Consider the following 18,087-nt stretch of genomic DNA (forward strand, 5'->3'; position numbering starts at 1 on the left):
TCCGGTAGGTATGTGCATATGTGTTGATGGGAGAAAGATGCTCTCCAGTAACTACTAAACTATGGCTCTTGGAACAGTTATTAGCTCTACTTAAGACAAGACTCCAGCTGAACTGTGTGACTGTTCTGCGTCCTTGCAGGTAGGCAGGCGTTAATACTCACATGTTGGAATAGTGGAAAACAGTAAGCCTTAAAAAAAGCACTGTTTCCAGTCTCTTCCTGATGAGGTAGAGTGCACTGAAGCACCAAGTCCTCCATCACACTGGTTTTTAACAAGTGTGCCTCTGCTTGACTGTTACCACCAGATCTCAGGGAATGTGACAGACAAGTGTGCTGGTGTGCACCAGTATCCCAGCACGCAGGATGCTGAGGCAGGACGATCGCTGGGAGTTCGAGGACAGCCTGAACCACAGAGCAACTGTCTTTAAAAAAGTGATACAGTGGTTTTATTTTCACCCAGTTTCCTGCTCCCAATAACTCTTGACAGCACAGTCCCAGGGATAGGGCAGGAATTTATGGCCTCCTCTCTGCTTGCTCCTGGGATTCGGGGTATTGACCAGGTTGCCCCTTATTTTAGACAGGAGAGCCACCTGAAGCCTGCTCTGTACATGAATACCACTGGCACAGTACTGTTTTATTTGCCAGGAAGGTTGTATCTTACCCATTTATTAATTTTCTAACTTTGTGCCCTGTTTTGGCAGGAAGTATTGGCATGAATATTGTTAGCAGTTACCTAGTTAGACCGTTTTTCTTTTTTCAGCACTAGGAGTTGAACCTAGGGCCTAAGTGCTCTACTGCTAAGCCACCTTCCAATCTTTTTTACTTTTAAATTTTATTTTTCTTTCTTTTGAGGCAGGGTCTTGCTAAATTTCCCAGGCTGCCCTTGAACTATATATATAGTCCAGGCTGGCCTCAGGCTCAGTAATCCTTTTTCCTCGTCCTCCAGAGTGCTGGGACCTCAGGAGTGCACCACCACGCCTGGCTGAACTTGCCTCACTCTCCCAGGTGGCCGGGATTATAGGCGTGGGCTACCATGTGTGACGCAGACGGATTTTTATCTTCCAGTTTTACCTTGTGACAGAGGCTTTCCATCTAAAGTCTACCTTTTTTTGGTTCTGAACCATTTGCACACTCTTGTAAATACATACTATTGTCTAAGCAGGAAATTTAAGTTTCCTTGGGAAATAGGAACACACAAGAGGAAATGCAACATTTTTTGGCACATGACCAAAAATTGATACAATCCAGGGCTTTACCGAGAAGCCAAGATTTAGGTCACATAGTCTGCCCCAAAATAATCATTGTAGTTACAGGGAAAAACAACTGGTGGTAGATATTGCTGGTGCTAGTTAAGGAAAATCTCCTGTAGAAATTCTGGCAAATACCATCCCAGGCTGTAAGTGTTCTTCGCACTAAGGAAACCTAACTCCAGGTGCCTTCACCCTTGTTCACTCATCTGACCTGCGTCTATGAGAGAGCTGAATCCCGCAAAGACAAGACCAAAATACTAGCAACATGACCGTCTTCTATTCTTGTGTTTTCTGTTTCAGAAGTTTAACAAATGGTTACTTCAGAGTAAGCCCTGAAAATACTTTAAAGGTCAGGCTTTATAATGTGGGAACATGTCAGTCTGGACAGTTTTTATTAAAATATAAACAAAGGAAAAAAATCACAGCACTTTTTAAAGTACAGGAACAAATTTCACATCATACACAAGACAACGCATCTTACTATGGACCCACGTACTCACTAGTTAATACAACCACAGCTACAAAATAACGAGATGTCTCCTGTGAATGCTTTAAAACCACTTACTATGTTCACATCAACACAAAGGAATTTAGTAAAACTTCTGTTAAAGTGATCCTTTGTTATGGTAGAAAAATACCTATAAAGCAGCGTTATTCAACTGGGAGTTGTTCCACTTACTAAGCTTTTATTTCCTTGGCTTGACCTTGTAAGAAATCTTTCTGATATTATTTGGTGCAGACTTACCTAAAGAAGTACTACACAATCTAAACATAAAAAGACATAGGCTAAATGCATCTTGCCCCCCACATTCTGGTATTTGCCAGAATGGTCTACAGCAGGCTATAATGCTCTCTTCTGAATGGTAAATGCCTTTGAAAATGTCCCCAGTCTCCTCGTTGTTCACAAAAGAAGGAGTCTGACCTCGACTGTGGTAAGGGAATTTTCATAGTGGTTCCCACTACAGGGCAAACATTTCAAATTTCTAGAACATACAACCCTTACCACTTTCTAAAAACTTACAACACTGTTTTTGAGACAGGGTCTCACTATGTAGTTTGAACTGGCCTTGAACTGGAGATCCTCCTGCCTGAACTTCCCAAGTGCTGGACCACAGGTATGTGCCACCATGTCTGGCAAGAACAAACTACCTACATGGGAAAGGAGAGGATATCTTTAAACAAGACGTCCCCCCCCCAATCACAGACAGCTTTTATACACAAAATATGCAATTTAAAAATATGTAGCCTATGTGAAATGCAATGGCTACAGACAAAGCATGGGTAATATCCTGTCTACCTTGTACCTTTTTTATTTCAAGCATGTCCAGACAAAAAATTAAATTACACACTAAGCTACAGAAATTTAAAAGACAAAACAATACCAAAGAGGAAAAGTGCTTATTAATCGCCATTCAAGCAGTGGGGTGAAGCTGCTGACACAATGCACAGCATGGAAATACGTAACCTTGGTTACTGTTTCCAAGGACACTGGGCTCTTTGCTACAAGAGCAGAGCTGAGGTGAAGCTGAATGCAATGCTGAGCTGTTTTAGTAAATGCATAAAGAGAAAACCAGCCCAAAGGCATTTCACACTCCCCAAACCCTTATAGGTGGTATCTAAACATTTCAGGTATTAAAGATACTAAAAGTAATGAATACTTTTCATTGTGAAGGTTTTTTTTAATAGTGTCTCCCAAGTTTTCCTCTGGTGCCTCCCAAAAAGTGACTAAATTGATCATACTTGGTGAAGATAACTGTGATTATACTCAGGAATTTATCTCGGGCATTCTAAAATAAATCTAGGAATGAAAGCCAATCTAGTAAAGGGTGCTTTAAAAGAATGTCATTGATACAGGCCAGTGGTGAACCTCTGACATGTGTGCTGCAGCAGGCCGTTTGTTATCACTGAGAGCTCTGAAAGGTTCACCGTCACTGATAGGGGTGACAGTGACAGGGTAACACCCCATACAGGATTTCCAAAACTGGTTGCAGCAATACAAAGTTTATCAGACTGGGAAGCACTGTTTCTCATTCTGGTTCTGGGATAGAGGTTACAAGACTACCCAGAAAGCTGTTAGTTAGGCTGAAATCCTAGGGCAGTCCAGGATGAAGTGGCCCCTACTACTGCAGAGTAAATGCTCCAGGCAGCAACTGAGTTAGCTGTCCTGGTCACTGATAGCTGGAGTTGGTGTCATCTGGTGCAAATAAGAACATTTCATCAGTGCTTGGGTGTTCTGGTATACAGCAAGGTAAATCAGAAGCCACGTCAATAATTGTTTAAAATAGTCTAAACTTTCTTAGAGAAAATGTGAAAGGTATAAGAACACAAAATTCCCTCAAGTTTTTTTCTCAAATGAGAAAGTAACTCTGTAAAAGCAGCACTTAGATGGAAGTCAACTTCTTCAGTTTTCAAGTAAAATCAAAGTCTATGTCATAGAGCCCAAGTCACACAGAGTGAGTCATATGAGCTTCAAAATCTCTTCATAAAGCAGATAGCTGACAGTTCCCAGAAACATTTGCCCCAGACTGGTATATTCTTCCTCAGAAATAATAGCCCCTAACCACGTGGCTTTTGTTCTCCTAATTTTATGCATTCAGCTTAAATGTCAAACAACAAACAAAAAACACTCCTACACCAGACTCCATGAGTCTTTTCCTTTTAAAATTTAATACTGTTGTTGCACGATTTCCTTCCATGCCTCCGTGGTGTGACTCCACCCTAAATACACATACAGTCACCATTCTGCTCACTGGGCTGGAGCTCACCGTCTCTCCCTGAGTGTATTCTCTGCTCTCTCTCTCAGGGATTCTGTGAGGTCCAGCAGTGCTGGCTCCTACGCAGTCATCGCCGGAAACAAAGAGAGGCTGCTGCAAAGAGACTGCATTCCATGGCCTCTCCAGAGTTTTTTAGACAGGGTCTCACTGTGTGGTTCAGCTGGCCTTAAACTGACTGCAGCCCAGGCTGGCCTCAGACTCACAAGTGACCTCCTGCCTCAGCTTCTCAAGTGCCAGGATTACAGGTGTGCACCACCACACTTAGCTCCCTTTCCAGATTTTGTCTAGAAAAGTGCCTAGAAAAAATCATTCATATTCACCTTTCTGTGAAGCAAAACAGGTTTTCAGCAAGAGCTCTGAAAAAGGACATTCATCCTAGTATACAGGTTTTAGGCCTCTGTCAAATGGATTCCTCCCCAGCAAAGGGCCCAGGTACGTTTTGGGAAAAAGTTCTTTAGAGCTGACGAATCAAGAGTAAAGGGAAAGCTGTGGAGAAGAGGCGCAGGCATGACAGCAAAGACGCTCTGTCCTCACTGTCTACCACTGTATAACAGAGATAAGCAGGATTTTTTTTAAAGAAGATAGAGTGCCAGGCTAACCACTCTATTCTCTTTTTATTCGTGTCAAATCTTTATAAACTAATGCAGAGAAATGTAGTTGACTTCACAGTACCATCTGTGTCCCAGATATAAGCAAGCACTAGCTTGCAACAGTCTACCCAACTCCAGTCCTACAACAGTAACTTACTGCTCTGTAAATGTCAATTCTTCACAGCTTCAATACTGTAGCAGCAAATTCTTTCATAAAGAAAACTGTGGTCCATATTTTAAAACACCTTATGAGAACTAGAAATAAGTAAGAAAACATCAGATGTCATACACTATTTGAGAAGGGCAATTTTACCACAAATCCCAAAGGCAGGCGGTGCGAACAGATATCAAAAGGTTGCCTGCAGGAGTGACTGGAGGCGCCACTGTGTTTTCCTGCCCTACTTCTTGGGGAATTCTTCATACAGATTCATGGAGGTGAATTTCACAGTACTCACATTCTGTTTATTGGTCCATGTCACTCCAAGGTGAGTGACAGAAAACAAAAACAAAACTGTTGGTGCTTCATGGAGGAACTCTTCAGAGCAAATCAGGCAGGATGAGGCCGGGAGGCTTTGGTTCAACACAGTTAATCCAGAAGTTGGCACAGCTGGCGTGGTACTGGTGCCCTCCGTATGCCAGCTTGAAACTGTCTGTTTCTGAGTTGAATGCCTGCCAGAAATAGACAGAGATGTGGGGCAAGTCAGGCTTTTTCTGCATCTAAGAGCGGATCAGCAGCTGACACGTCCACCTCTCCAGGTGTCCCAGGGCTGAGGCCCAAATGGCATACACATAAAAGCTAGCAAGCAGCAGCTGGAATTCAACTGAAGTTCTTACCACTAATTAAAGGTATAAAAATCATTATCATTCAACCTAGTTTTAGTCAAAGGCCAACTCTTTCAAAGAAAAGGCAGGCAGAGGTTATGGGAGGAAGGAGAAATCCTAACATGACAAAAAAATAGCCAAGGGCTATAGATAATTGCTATCCCTCGGTGTGAAGGATGTCCCCTCCCGAAGACTGCCCTCTGCTGTAACATGGGTCCTTTAAACTTCTATTGCTGATTACAGTGCTACCATGACAGTAAAATGATCAGAACTTGGTCACTTGATAACACTTGATAACTTGAAACACTTGGTAACAACTCTAATCGTCCAATGCCATTGGAAGCTGATGGCTGACTTGATAGACAGCAGCCCCCTAATCTGTAGTTTCAGTTATCCCCAAGAGACCAGTCTGAAAATATCAACAATTTGTCTTCCCTCTCTGATGAGACTACATTCACATCAATTTTATTATGGTATACTGTTATACTCTATCTTACTACTGCTGTTAAGCTTTTACTGCACCTAATTGAGAAGCTAAACTTAGTTACATAGGTACAGGGAAAAATAGAAAATATAGGGTGAGTCCTGAAATGTATTCACTGCCAATAAGAGAAGACTATTGTTATTCACAAGTCCCAACAGCTTTGTGGCTCATAAAAAATAAATAGCATTAAACACTTTAGAGTGATTTGCAGATCATTTCAACCACTTCCTGGGATTAGGCAGTTCCTTTTAAATCTTGAGACAGAGTCTAAGGCTGGATTCAAACTTGGGATTTTCCACCTGTGCTCAGCCTCCTAGAGGACTGAAGCTACGGGCACGTGCTGCCATGCTCAATTTAAATGTTTTGTTTTTGTCAGTTAAGGGCTAACTCCTGAAGCTCTGATGTCATTCTGTGTGTCACAACTTTCAGTCTTCCAGAAGCTGCTGATTGTGTTACCCTGTTCATCGCAGAGGAAAACAGCTGTAACATCAGAAGCCAAATGTGAGATACAACATGCAAACAAGACAGTAGCAGATCCACACAGATGTGTTAGTTGACTAAATCAAACATCATGGGAACAAAAATGACTCAGTAAAGGACTCATGATTGCAACAGTCCAGGAGGGCAACAGAATCATCCATTTCCCTTCCACACTCAAAATTAAGATGGAGACACTAAGATAACATGTAACCGGTTCATACTTTTTTAGGATGTTCTTCTGCAGGCTTCTCTTCTTTCTGAAATAATGTTGAAACCGTAAGGTCAAAAAAGTTTCCAGAACAAGGCCTCCTGCCTCTAAATAAATCCTCACAGCTTTAGCCTTTCCTCTGTACGGCCCCCCTGCACCCAGGATGCTGCAGGCAAAGCCTGTGCTTCTTAGAAAGGAAGGAACAAAGTCCATCCCCTCAATGGTGCACCCTGCTGTCCTTTTGCAAGCATTATCTGCTCCTAGGTCACCTTTTGGGACCCTTTAAAGGCTCCACCTGTAGTCAGTGAAGAGCCTGCAAGAGGCTGTCCCACATAATCCATATGCGAGGGGAGGCGTGTGACTCACCCGGCTCCTGGAGTCCACGTTTAAGAGACACACCCCACAGGCAAGTTCCTGGGCATTTTTAATCCCGGGCCGCAGCATACAGGAGGAAAAATCCAGGGAATTTTCATCTGGCTGTAAGGATGACAAGACAATAGCTAAGAAACTAGCAATTTCAAATGCTATGTGCTTTCCTCTCTGATTTCATCTTTAATAGGTCCAGCAGCAAATTACGTGAACTCTCTTATGCTACAAATGCAAAAGTTTAATTTCCCAAAGATCTGTTGAGTTCCTGCTATGGTGGAGGTGCCAGGGATTCTGGCATGATAAAACATACTTCCTGTCTTCTGAGAACTCAGGTCTAGGTAGGAGTCAGTGGGTATCAGGAAATTTGATGCCATGAGTACTTGAGTTCTGAGTGCCAGGTCACGTTGGGGGCATCTATCCCAGCCTGACAGGGAAGGAGCCACTTGGCAGAGAATGCCGCCTGGAACTGAGAATAATCTTTGCTAGGTGCTGATGGAATATGCAAGGTGAAGGGGCTGGGGATGGGCGAGAAAGGAGAGGAAGAACCTTAAAGGTACAGCAAGCAGCACAAAGCAAAGGTCTCTTAAGAAAAGCCCAGATAGGGGGCTGGGGATTTAGCTCAGCGGCATAAGCGCCTACCTTGCAAGCAGGCAGTCGTGAGTTCGATCCCCGGTACCAATAAAAAGGAAAAAGACAAAAAAAAAAAAAAAAAAAAAAAAGAAAAGAAAAAAAAAAGAAAAGCCCAGATAATGGGAAGAGATCTAGGGGATGGAAACCAAATTTATGAAAGGAATGAGGTGGGAGAAAGATGAGGCTTAGAACATGCAGGAGCTTGAGAAGAATGCTAGGAGCTGAGTCTGTCCTGGGAAGTCGCTGAGTGTCCATCTGGATTGTGGCAAGATCAGGTTTGTATTGTGCATGGACCCCTCCCACTGCAGTGCAGGCAGGGGACTGAAGGGGTCATCTTCAAAGGATGGCCTCAGAAGGCCATGGCAGCAATCCTAGGGATGTGCTGATGGTCAGAACTAAGGTGACAACTGTAGAGAACAAAGAGGGAGGGACACATGAAAGAGCTAGTAAAGTGGCGGAATCAACAGGACTGGGTGACCTCTGGAGGTGAGAGGAAGGAGAGGATCCACCTTGGTAAGGTCCATGTAGGGAGCACCAGGCCGAGGGGTGGAGGCTGGGGGAGAAGAGTAGTTGGCATGAGCAGGGCAGACTGGTGCTGCTGGGGGACAGCTAAGGACAAGCATTCTGTGTGCAGGTGGCTGGACATTCAGTGTCAGTGCTGAGACAGAGAAGTCAGCAGCTAATGTAAACTGGGGCCAACTCTTACTTGTGCCAACCAGCATGCTGAGTTCTTCCCAGGCACTATGTGACTTACTCCTTACACAAACCTAAGCAGTGTGGACAGGGTTTTATCATGATGGAAGAGCAGGCCTCAGTTTTGAAAGGCAATCTGTTGCTTAAAGGCTAAATATGAGCTTCCACCTCACCCTTAGATACTTAATCAAGAGAAATGAAAACACCTGCCAAAAAGATTTTTTTACATATAAAAGTATTCATTGCAATTTTATCTATCTTAGCCCAAACTGGAAATAGCACAAATGTCTATTAATAAGAAAACAGATAAACAAACCATGGAACATCAATATAATAGTGACTATTACTCAGTAATAAACTGATATAATTTGGACGAACTTAAAACCATTATGCTAAGTTAAAGATACCAGACACAAGACCACATATATTTACTGATTTCATTTATATCAGCCACTAGAACAAGCAAATCTAAGGTGATGGAAATCAGATCAGTGGTTGCTTTGGAATCAGATCAGGGATTGGCTGTGGAAGGGCAAAAGTAGACTTTAGGGAGTGATGAGGAAACTCCACATAGCAGCCAGGCTACACTGCTGTATTTGTGAAAACTGAGTCAACACTGCAAAGGTCCTGGGTTTAATTCCCAGTACTGCAAAAATAAAACAAAACATAAAAGAACTGAGCCAAATATATGCTTAAGATCTGTACATTTCTTCCCCCCACCCTCCTTTCTTTTTAAGTACAGGATGGCATCAATCGCAGCACTCAGGAGGCTGAGGCAGGAGAAGTGTGAGGCCAGTCTGAACTACATAGCAAGACTCTATCTCAAAAAAAAAAAAAAAAAATCACAAGAACTGAATTCTTAATGTAAAAAAGTTCTAAAATTACTAGACCAATTTTTTTTCTTTTTTTTTTTGTCTTTTTTCCTTTTTATCGGTACCAGGGATCAAACTCACGACTGCCTGCTTGCAAGGCAGGCGCTTATGCCGCTGAGCTAAATCCCCAGCTCCTAGAGCAATGTTTTCTTAACTGCTGACATTTCAGACTGGATAATTATTTGTTATGGGGACCACATTCTGCATCATAAGACATTTAGCAGCATCATTGGCTTCTTTAGAAGCAAACCTGTCCTTTCCTCCATCACTGAGAATTGATTTTCCAAAAAGAAAAAAAAAATACACAAACACAGACATATTTATTTACTTTTTTGTAGCACTGGGGACTGAATTCAGGTTCTTGTACATGCTAGGCAAGTGCTCTACCACTGAGGTAAATCCCTAGCCCCTTATTATTGATTTTTATTTTGAGACAGGGTTGCTAAGTTTCCCAGGTTGGCCTCAAACTTGCAGCTGTCCTCCCTTGGCCTCCTGAGAAATGGTTATTACAGGCATGGGCCACCATCCCTAGCCATATATAAGTTTATTATAATAAAATATGGGCAGCACACAATTTCCAAATTATAAAATATAGAATCATCTTGATTATAAATTTCTGTCAGTTTGTACTCAAGAATGTTTTCTTTAGCCAGATGTGGTGATTCAAGACTATAATCTCACCAGGAGGATTGCAAATCTGAGTCCAGCCTGAGCAACTTGAGAAAGGAGCAACAACTCCTTTCTCAAAATAAAAAACTGAAAAAGGACTGGGAATGTAGCTCAATGAGAAGGTCTTGAGTTCATCTCTAGTATGGTTAAAAAAAGGTTTTTTTAAAAAGAAATTTTGACCAATTCTTGAATGCATAGTCAACAAGCGAGTAGTTTTGACATGAATGTTGTGGATTTTTTTTTCCTTTTGTCTGAGACAAGGTCTTGCTGCATAGTTCATGCTGGCCAGAATGGTCTCAAACATGCAGTGATCTTCTTGCCTGAGCCTCCCGAGTGCTGGGACTGCAGGCATGTACCACCACGCCCAGCAGTTGATATTTCATGTTAAAATAAGAGTAAAATAAAGACATTCATTTTCAAAGACTTAACTTCCTTGCTATATAATGGAAAAAAACTTTCACGCTATTCACAATACAGTGTCTACAGACACAGCATGCTTTTAAATTTAATCTGCATTATTAACCTGGTCCCCATTACTTTCTTTCTTTTTTTTTTTTGTTAATTTTATTTAAGGAGAAAAAAAAAACAGAAAAAGGGTACAAGTTATACAGAATTTCAGAAAAAGTAAACAGTAGGAAATCACTAGTTAATTACATATTGTCATCTTAGAAATAGTTGTTGAAGTTACAAAATTAAAGCATATACAGGGGACTTTCCTCATTACTTTCTTTTTTTTTTTTTTTTTTTTTAAATTTTTTTTTTTTAATTTTATTTAAGGAGAAAAGAAAAAAAAAGCAGGGAAAGGGTACAAGTTATACAGATTTACAGAAAAAAAATGAACAGTAGGAAATCACTAGTTAATGGATTACATATTGTCTTCTTAGAAATAATTGTTCAAGTCACAAAATTAAAGCTTATAAAGTGGACATTCCATCAATGATACTGCAAACAGTTCTGTTCATTGATCCAATAAAACTGTGATACCATTTTCTATCTTATACACTTAAATGTACATGCAGTTATATAGTTTGGAGCACTTTCTTTTCCTCTCTTTTGTACCATGACTATTACACATTTTGGGTTTCATTGCTCCCACGGTTCTTATTACTTTTTTGGAAGAGAGTAAAACCAAATGTGACATAACAGAACAAAATCGGTCAAGTCAAAAGGGTGGACATAATAGATAATGTAAAAACATAATACAAGGTGATCAACGGTGGTTACCATAATGCCTCCCGCTATCTCTAATAGAATTGCCTATATCGTTAGTTATAATACAATTGAACAAAACAGTAAAGAATAAAACCGACAAAACCAAAACATTGGAGACATTGTAGGTCTTCAAAAGTAGATAAAAGTCAACAAGAATGGGCGTCATAATGAATCTCATTATCTTCACAGCTGATGCCTAAACTTTCGAACCTGATACTATCCAGCAAAACAGAATAGGGGAACATCAGTTAAAAACCAGATGGTGAGAGTAATACAGGGCTTTAAATCAAGGTAATGAAAAGTCAAAGTGGGTTACTATAATATATCCTGCTATTTTTTTCCTTTAATTAAAAGGATAAAGATAAAAAAGTAAATAATGGAGATTGAGATAAAAGAGGGCATAACAACGAAACAGTGCAGATCAAAACATAACCATTTAGGCAGAGTAGTGTTTCACCACCAGATAATCCTAACCTAAAAGTAGTTACCATATTGTCTCTTTCTTTGAAATCCTTGAGTACAACTTCGTATACTGTAGCATTAAGTATATCAAAACAATGTAAAACCATTCAAGAGAATGACAGCATTACAGAGTATTTAGAATCAACTAACAGAAAATGAACAATGGTTTCTGTATAATCTCCTTGTCTTTAAAAGGTATTTGCTTATACTATCATACATAATAAAATCCAATAAGATACAGCCTATTTAGACCATTGGAGACAGAAGGACAAAAGCTAGATGAGACTTCAAAACAAGATGATACTAAATCAGTATTACCTATTAAGATGTCATTTTCTCCGAAATAGCTGTTCCTATCATCCAATCTTCTCTGCCTCATTTCTGTTGAGCTCTTTTTCTGTCATTAGTTGTCAGTTTGTTTTCTTCATTTTGTTCTCTGCTCCATTCATTGTGGCCTCTCTGCCATCATTTCTGGATTCTTTGTAGTTTTCTTTTTTTAGAATATCCTGCAATACTCTCTGTAGAGTTGAATTGGTGGTTGCAAATTCCCCCAGTTCCTCTTTATCCTGGAAGCACCTCGTTTTTCCATCAATTTCCAGGGACAGTTGTGCAGGATATCTCAATCTTGGCTGGAGATTATTATCTTTCAAAGCTTGAATTATTTCTCCCCACGCTCTTCGTGATTTGATGGTTTGTGCAGAGAAATCTGCTGTAATTCTGATGGGTGTTCCCTTGTAAGTGGTCTGTTTCTTGTCTCTGACAGCTTTTAATATTCTGTTCTTGTATTGAATTTCTGGAATTTTGATTATTATATGCCTGGGTGTAGCTCTGTTTGGGTTGTAGGTAGCTGGGGTCCTGTATGCCTCATACATCTGAGTATCTTTACCTTTTGCTAAATTAGGAAAATTCTCCTGGATTATTTCTGTGAGTAGCTTTTGTAGTTCACTTGTTTGTGTCCCTACTTCTTCTTTTATGTTCTTAATCCTTAAGTTATGGATCCTCTTATCATCTTCTTGTCTTTGTATTATTGCTGTTTGTTTCTTTGTTATTTTTAAGAAGTTTTTCATTTCATTCTCCCATATTACAAGTCTGCCCTCCAGTTCAGATAGTCTGTCCTTAGTTTCTTTCAAGCTGTTATGCCAGTCTTCGATAGACTTCTTAGTATCTTGGTAGTCCCTTTGAACCTGCTTCACATATTCTATGCTTTCTCTGTTTTCTCCATCAAACAATTCTCCCCTTTTTTTCTGTTCTTCCATTCCACCACCTGTTTTTTCTTGGGTGGTGCTTAGCATTTCTCTAACTATTCTGCATACTTCTAGCTTCAGGTCATTGATAACTTCATTCCTGAATTGGTCTATGAGGCTCTCTATATGGTGCCTTATGTGTATTGGTGCGGTATCTGCTATTGCCTGTTTCTCAGAATTGGGGGCCGAGGAGCCTTTCTTGTTGCTGCCTCTTCCCATGCTGCCTCTTCTTCTCTGTTCCTTATATATGCAAGCTTATATAAGAGGCCCAGCTTCTCTCCCAGTCAGCCACAGCCTGATCGAATTGCGCCAGTTAGGTGTTCCCGCTCACCGCTGCGCACCAGGGAGTTACGGACCAGGCAGCCTACGCGTCTCCCCTCCCGGCCACCGTCAGGCTCTGGGATCTGGGTTGGGACAGCCTACCAGGTCCGCCGGCAGCGTCACGCAGGCCAGGCACTTTTCACCAGTCCAGCCCGAGAGGGGGATGTGTGGCTGGAGTCGCCACCGCGCCCTGCTCCCGCAGGACTGCTCAGGCCCAGAAAGTCCTCTGTTGGAGTCAAACTGTGGTAGAGTGTCAGTTTCTCTCACTCACCTCACCACAAGTCAGTGCATGCCTCCCTGCCGTTCGCAGATTGCTGTTCTCAGAGCTTCTGCGCGTCTCTCCCCTTGCCGAGCCACTGTAGAGGCAGCCAGCCGCCGCGCGGCGGGAAACCCAAATCGCGGCTTACAATGGCGCGGCGTCCAGCCTCCACACCGAGGCTTTTCTGTTCCTGTTTTAGCACCAGGATTGCATTCCAAGTTGGTTTCTCTCAGCCCAGTTCGTTCCTGAGTCAGCAGAGCATATCTCCACCTGCTTATGTCTCCATAGTCCGCACCATTCCTGGCTTCTGAGCCGAGTCTTTCAGAGAGCCTCCCGTAGTTGCTGCTATCTGTCCGCCATGTTCTCCCGGAAGTCCCCCCCTCATTACTTTCTTAAATCCAAACAGCAAAACAATAAATCAAGCCCCAATTTGAAGCATTTGCTGGTTTCTATGATAGCAGTACTGTATTCCCACAACGCTGACATCAAACTTCTAATGTGATGTCCCTGAGCCCAGCAGGAAGAGCTGGAGAGCAGCATCAGCTCACATGAGCACGGTGTGGATACACCACCCAGGACCCAGGGCCGGGGCTTCTGCCTGTCTGCTTGCGCAAGGGATTCACTGTCCTGGGCTGCATATAAAAGACATGATATGGTTACAAGTAGTACAAATTTCATTTTTAACACTGTAACTTCACCTAGTTTTACAAAACAACATAGTCCCAAGTATAATAAGGCCATGTAGTAACAATAAACCTCTACTGCCACAGGCGTACACATGTAGGCGGGCTGAGGTACATCATCAGGCTGCGTTTTACTTGCTAAGTCGTACAGCATAGCGTCCTGTAGGGCTAGTAAAAGCTTTTCTGGGTTTTGCACTACAGAAATCCTTCTATCCTGAGCAAAAGTAATTAGTTGTCCTAAGACAGACAGACATAATTCCTAAAGCAAAATAAAATAAAATACGAAGTTTTGAGAAGTGGTATTGGAGACTGAACCTAGGGAGCACCATGCTACATGCCCAGCCACTGCTCCCTTCTTTTAAAATTGTGAGACAGGGTCTCACGACATTGCCCAGGTAGCCTCGAACTACCACATCAGGCTGTGTTTAATTTTTTTTTTTTTATCAGTACCGGGGATCGAACTCACAACTGCCTGCTTGCAAGGCAGGCGCTTATGCCGCTGAGCTAAATTCCCAGCCCCAGTGTTTTAATATTTTTTAAAGTACATACTTATACAATTTAATTTTTAATAACGGCTCTGTTCAGGGACTGGATTACTAATGCCCTGAAAATTTAATCATCAGCCAGTGAGAACTGGATCTAGCACACCATTGCAATGAAAGGAAATCTTAGGTGAGACCTGGAAGTTGAGGGGTTTCTCGCAAAGGGCCTGTTTTCTCTGCAGAGCAGGAAATGATATACTCACTTGTCTATAATGTCACAGTATCCCTGAGAAAGTCACAGGACAGCGAACTGACCATGTGATCATTACCTCCCCTGGAACAGAGTCTACTTTGGGTGGAGAAAGCGAGGAGCTGAGCTGACCCCGGTTGGGTTTGGCTTAACGCATAGGAGTATGACAGAAGAGAGTGGGTAGCAAGCCCATGTACGCTGGGGATTGAGCAGGAGGAAAAGGGGTGAAGACAGACTGGACTAACAGGAATGAAGCGTAGGGGTCAAACAGGTTTCCTGTGTTGAAAAGAAAGAAGAGCAGTGGCACTCCTGTGTGAGAAAAGTGGACACTACTGATTTTGTTGGGCTCAGAAAGGAAGCTGTCTGAAGACTGCAGAGGTGCTGCTGTGGGATGTGGTAACACCTTCCACTGTGACCATGTGAGTGACCGTGGAAGGGAAGTGGAAATGGCCCTGAAGTTCAGCTGGTTAAGAGCTGCGAGCCTGGCTGCTGATCTGTGTTAATGATAATTAACTTGGTAAGAATTAAAAGTAAATCTGATATGGGCCAAAAAAAAAAAGATTTGTTCGGTACATGTACCAACCCCCAACAATGAATGTAAGCACTATGTACTGCAAACATGTACTAATTTAAATTAAAGATCTAGGATCCCGGCATGGTGTTTGTCTTCATGCATACTGAGGTGACACAGGACAATGATAAATTCCTGCTAAACTGATAACTACATTTGGTAGCCACTACTCCTCTAGGCTGAACTACTGTGGGGTTACCAAACTCTTTCACAGAACTAAGCTAAAATATATAAAGTATTTGTATTTTTCTACTTCAGGAGTTAAAAAAAAAAAAAAGGATTTACCTTAGAAAAATGTGTGCATTTATATATGCTGTTTCTCCATCTCTAATCTGAGGTAATAATAAATCAGGAACCACCTGCACAAACCTCTCTTAACCAGACCACCTCTAGGGCAGGAAGGACAGGTACAAGAGGATTCTGGTCTAGTAAACTGTATGGCCTTAGCCAAGCCAGAGGGTAATTGTTCTATCTCTTCTTTTTTTAGTGTAATCATGGCTACTTTGGTCAAATGAGGAAATGGCTGGTATGATCACTTGCTTACTTGTTAGTCTGTCACCTGCAAAATGGGAATAATTTCACTTGTTTTAATTCATTTCCTCAGTTGGTTTGAAACACTCAAGAGGTGGACTAAAAGTGCTCTGGAAAGAAAAAAGTAGCCTACATGATTAGCATATTTGACAAACACTAATGAGCTTTTTCTCTCTTTTTTGGGGGGGTGGTGGTTACTGGGAATCAAACTCAAGACCTTGTGCTTGCCAGGCAGGTGCTGTGCCACTGAGCTAAACCCTCAGCCCTCTAACAAGCTTTTGAAAGAGGTTAAAAACAGTATCACCTTTATGATCTACATTACAGTTTATCATGTAAATTTATCACTGCATCAGGATTATCTGAGAAATAATTAGTCTGGGAAGACTCTGAATCTTGAAATCAATCAGTTAATAAAAGCCCTTTAATATCTTTATTGAAGGTTAAGGAAACAAATGAAAGGTTATATTGCTATCTCCAATAAAAACTCTAAGGTTTCACATAAAGTACCCTATGATCAAGTTAATCTTTCAAATGACAAAAATTAACCCTCCTAACTATACTTTTACAAGCAGGGGGGGTTATACCTTAGTGTACAGGAACAGTTTGACACTGATCAGTGTCTATAATTATGTAAATATATTCTACAGGCCACTACAAATTAACCATCTATGTTAATTGACAGATATTTATTTAGTAAAGATTTTTTTTAAAGAAAGTTATATTATACATGACCTCCTTCCACTAACAAGTCCCAGAGTCAGAATAGTATATAAAATCCTGAATCTTTAGCTAGTAATAAATGGCTAAAATGGTGTCCATTATTAAGGAAGAAGCATTTGGTAGTAATCAGTGTTCTTCACCAATATTCTCATTCTCCTTTTGCAGAAAAATGTGACGATGGGGCTTACCTGCCTCCTTCAAAATTAGGCATTGCTATGGTCAGCAGATTGAGTACAAGGATATGTGTCACAACTGGAAGGAAGCCTTTAAGATAGATGAGCTACGTGTCATGATCCCATGACGCTTTCATGGTAATCAGCTACATAGCAGAGGCTGTTAACCTGGGTTCCTGGGCAAGAAGAACATGGTACCTCTATGCAGCAGCCCTCCACCCTGGGATGGATATACAACATGAGCAAGAAGGGAAGTTCAGTGGTTTTATACTGCTAAGATGTGCATGTACACGTGCGTGCATGCGTGTATGTGTGTGTGTGTGTGTGTGTGTGTGTGTGTGTTGTTACCACAGTAGAACTAGTGTAATTTGACAGATACAGAAAGTGATCTAGGCACAGGTTTACAAGAAATTCTAGACGTTCGATATTAGCTTCATTACAATGTTTTGTGTATACCAACCTACTGCTGCTGTAACAAGAATAAACATGAAGCCTTAAAACATGGAGGTCAGAAGTATAAAAGGAGTTGGCTGGACTGCATTCCTTCTGGAAATTCAGGAGATAATCTCTTTCCTTTTCTTTTCCAGCTTTTAGAGACTGTCTGTGCAACCCTAGGCTCAGGGTCCCATCTTCAAAGCAACAGGGTAGCATCTTCCAATCTGTTTTTACATTGCTTCTCACTCTTACCCTTCTGTTTTCCTCTTATGATGCTTGTGATGACACTGGGCTCACCTGGATAATCTCTATTAATTTCTCCAATTAAAGACCCTTAACCTAATCCCATTTTCAAAGTTTCTATCACCACATAAGTAACATATGCACAGGCTCCAGGGACAGGCATCATCAAGGGGGCTAGTATTCTGTGCACCACAGTCACCTTCTGTCAACTGTGAACAGCTATGCAGACTAGCAAGACTAAAACACTGTGCAGGCTGGCAAGATGAGCAAAAATTGCTATCATTAAGAATAATTTTTGTGACATGCCATAGCAATAGGATGTACTGTGAAATTCACTGCTTACTTTACACTGAAAAAGACTGCCAATGAATTTGTACTATATTGAAGATAACAGTGGAGTGAAAGAGCGTCTGTGATTTCCAATTGATTACAGGTCTGGTGAAAATCAGTCCCATTCTCTTAGGTTTGATATGACAAAAACTGATTGGTTTTGTTTTTCAGGATTGAATTATTTCTTTGTTCAAATCCCACTGAACCTCAATCCATATTCACAAAATAAAGGTTTAGATGACAGTTCACTTGGGGACCTAACAAGCACAGCATCACATCTCACTATAATACAGGACTTCTGTGTCTTAGGGGAAATCATTCCTTCATGGTC

The 18,087-nt window shown here is 41.4% G+C and overlaps 1 protein-coding gene across 14 annotated transcripts in view; it reads right to left on the reverse strand.

Annotated features, from left to right (window-relative positions):
* Positions 1-1,624: 1,624 nt before the first annotated feature.
* Positions 1,625-18,087, reverse strand: part of Synrg (synergin gamma) — an 88,763-nt gene continuing 72,300 nt past the window's right edge. For 9 of the 14 annotated variants that reach the window (XM_063249612.1, XM_063249610.1, XM_063249607.1 and 6 more), the window contains 3 exons: positions 6,974-7,084; positions 6,621-6,656; positions 1,625-5,282 (listed from right to left, as the gene is read on the reverse strand). In XM_063249612.1, coding sequence (XP_063105682.1) covers positions 5,151-5,282; positions 6,621-6,656; positions 6,974-7,084 — 279 coding nt within the window. In that variant the 3' untranslated portion in view covers positions 1,625-5,150. The remainder of the gene's footprint in view (positions 5,283-6,620; positions 6,657-6,973; positions 7,085-18,087) is intronic. The other 5 variants (XM_063249619.1, XM_063249618.1, XM_063249616.1 and 2 more) reach the window with 1 other exon arrangement.

This window comes from Cavia porcellus, unplaced genomic scaffold, assembly GCF_034190915.1.
Source record: "Cavia porcellus strain 051 isolate PalLab524CR breed Dunkin Hartley unplaced genomic scaffold, mCavPor4.1 scaffold_6, whole genome shotgun sequence".
Taxonomy (NCBI): domain Eukaryota; kingdom Metazoa; phylum Chordata; class Mammalia; order Rodentia; family Caviidae; genus Cavia; species Cavia porcellus.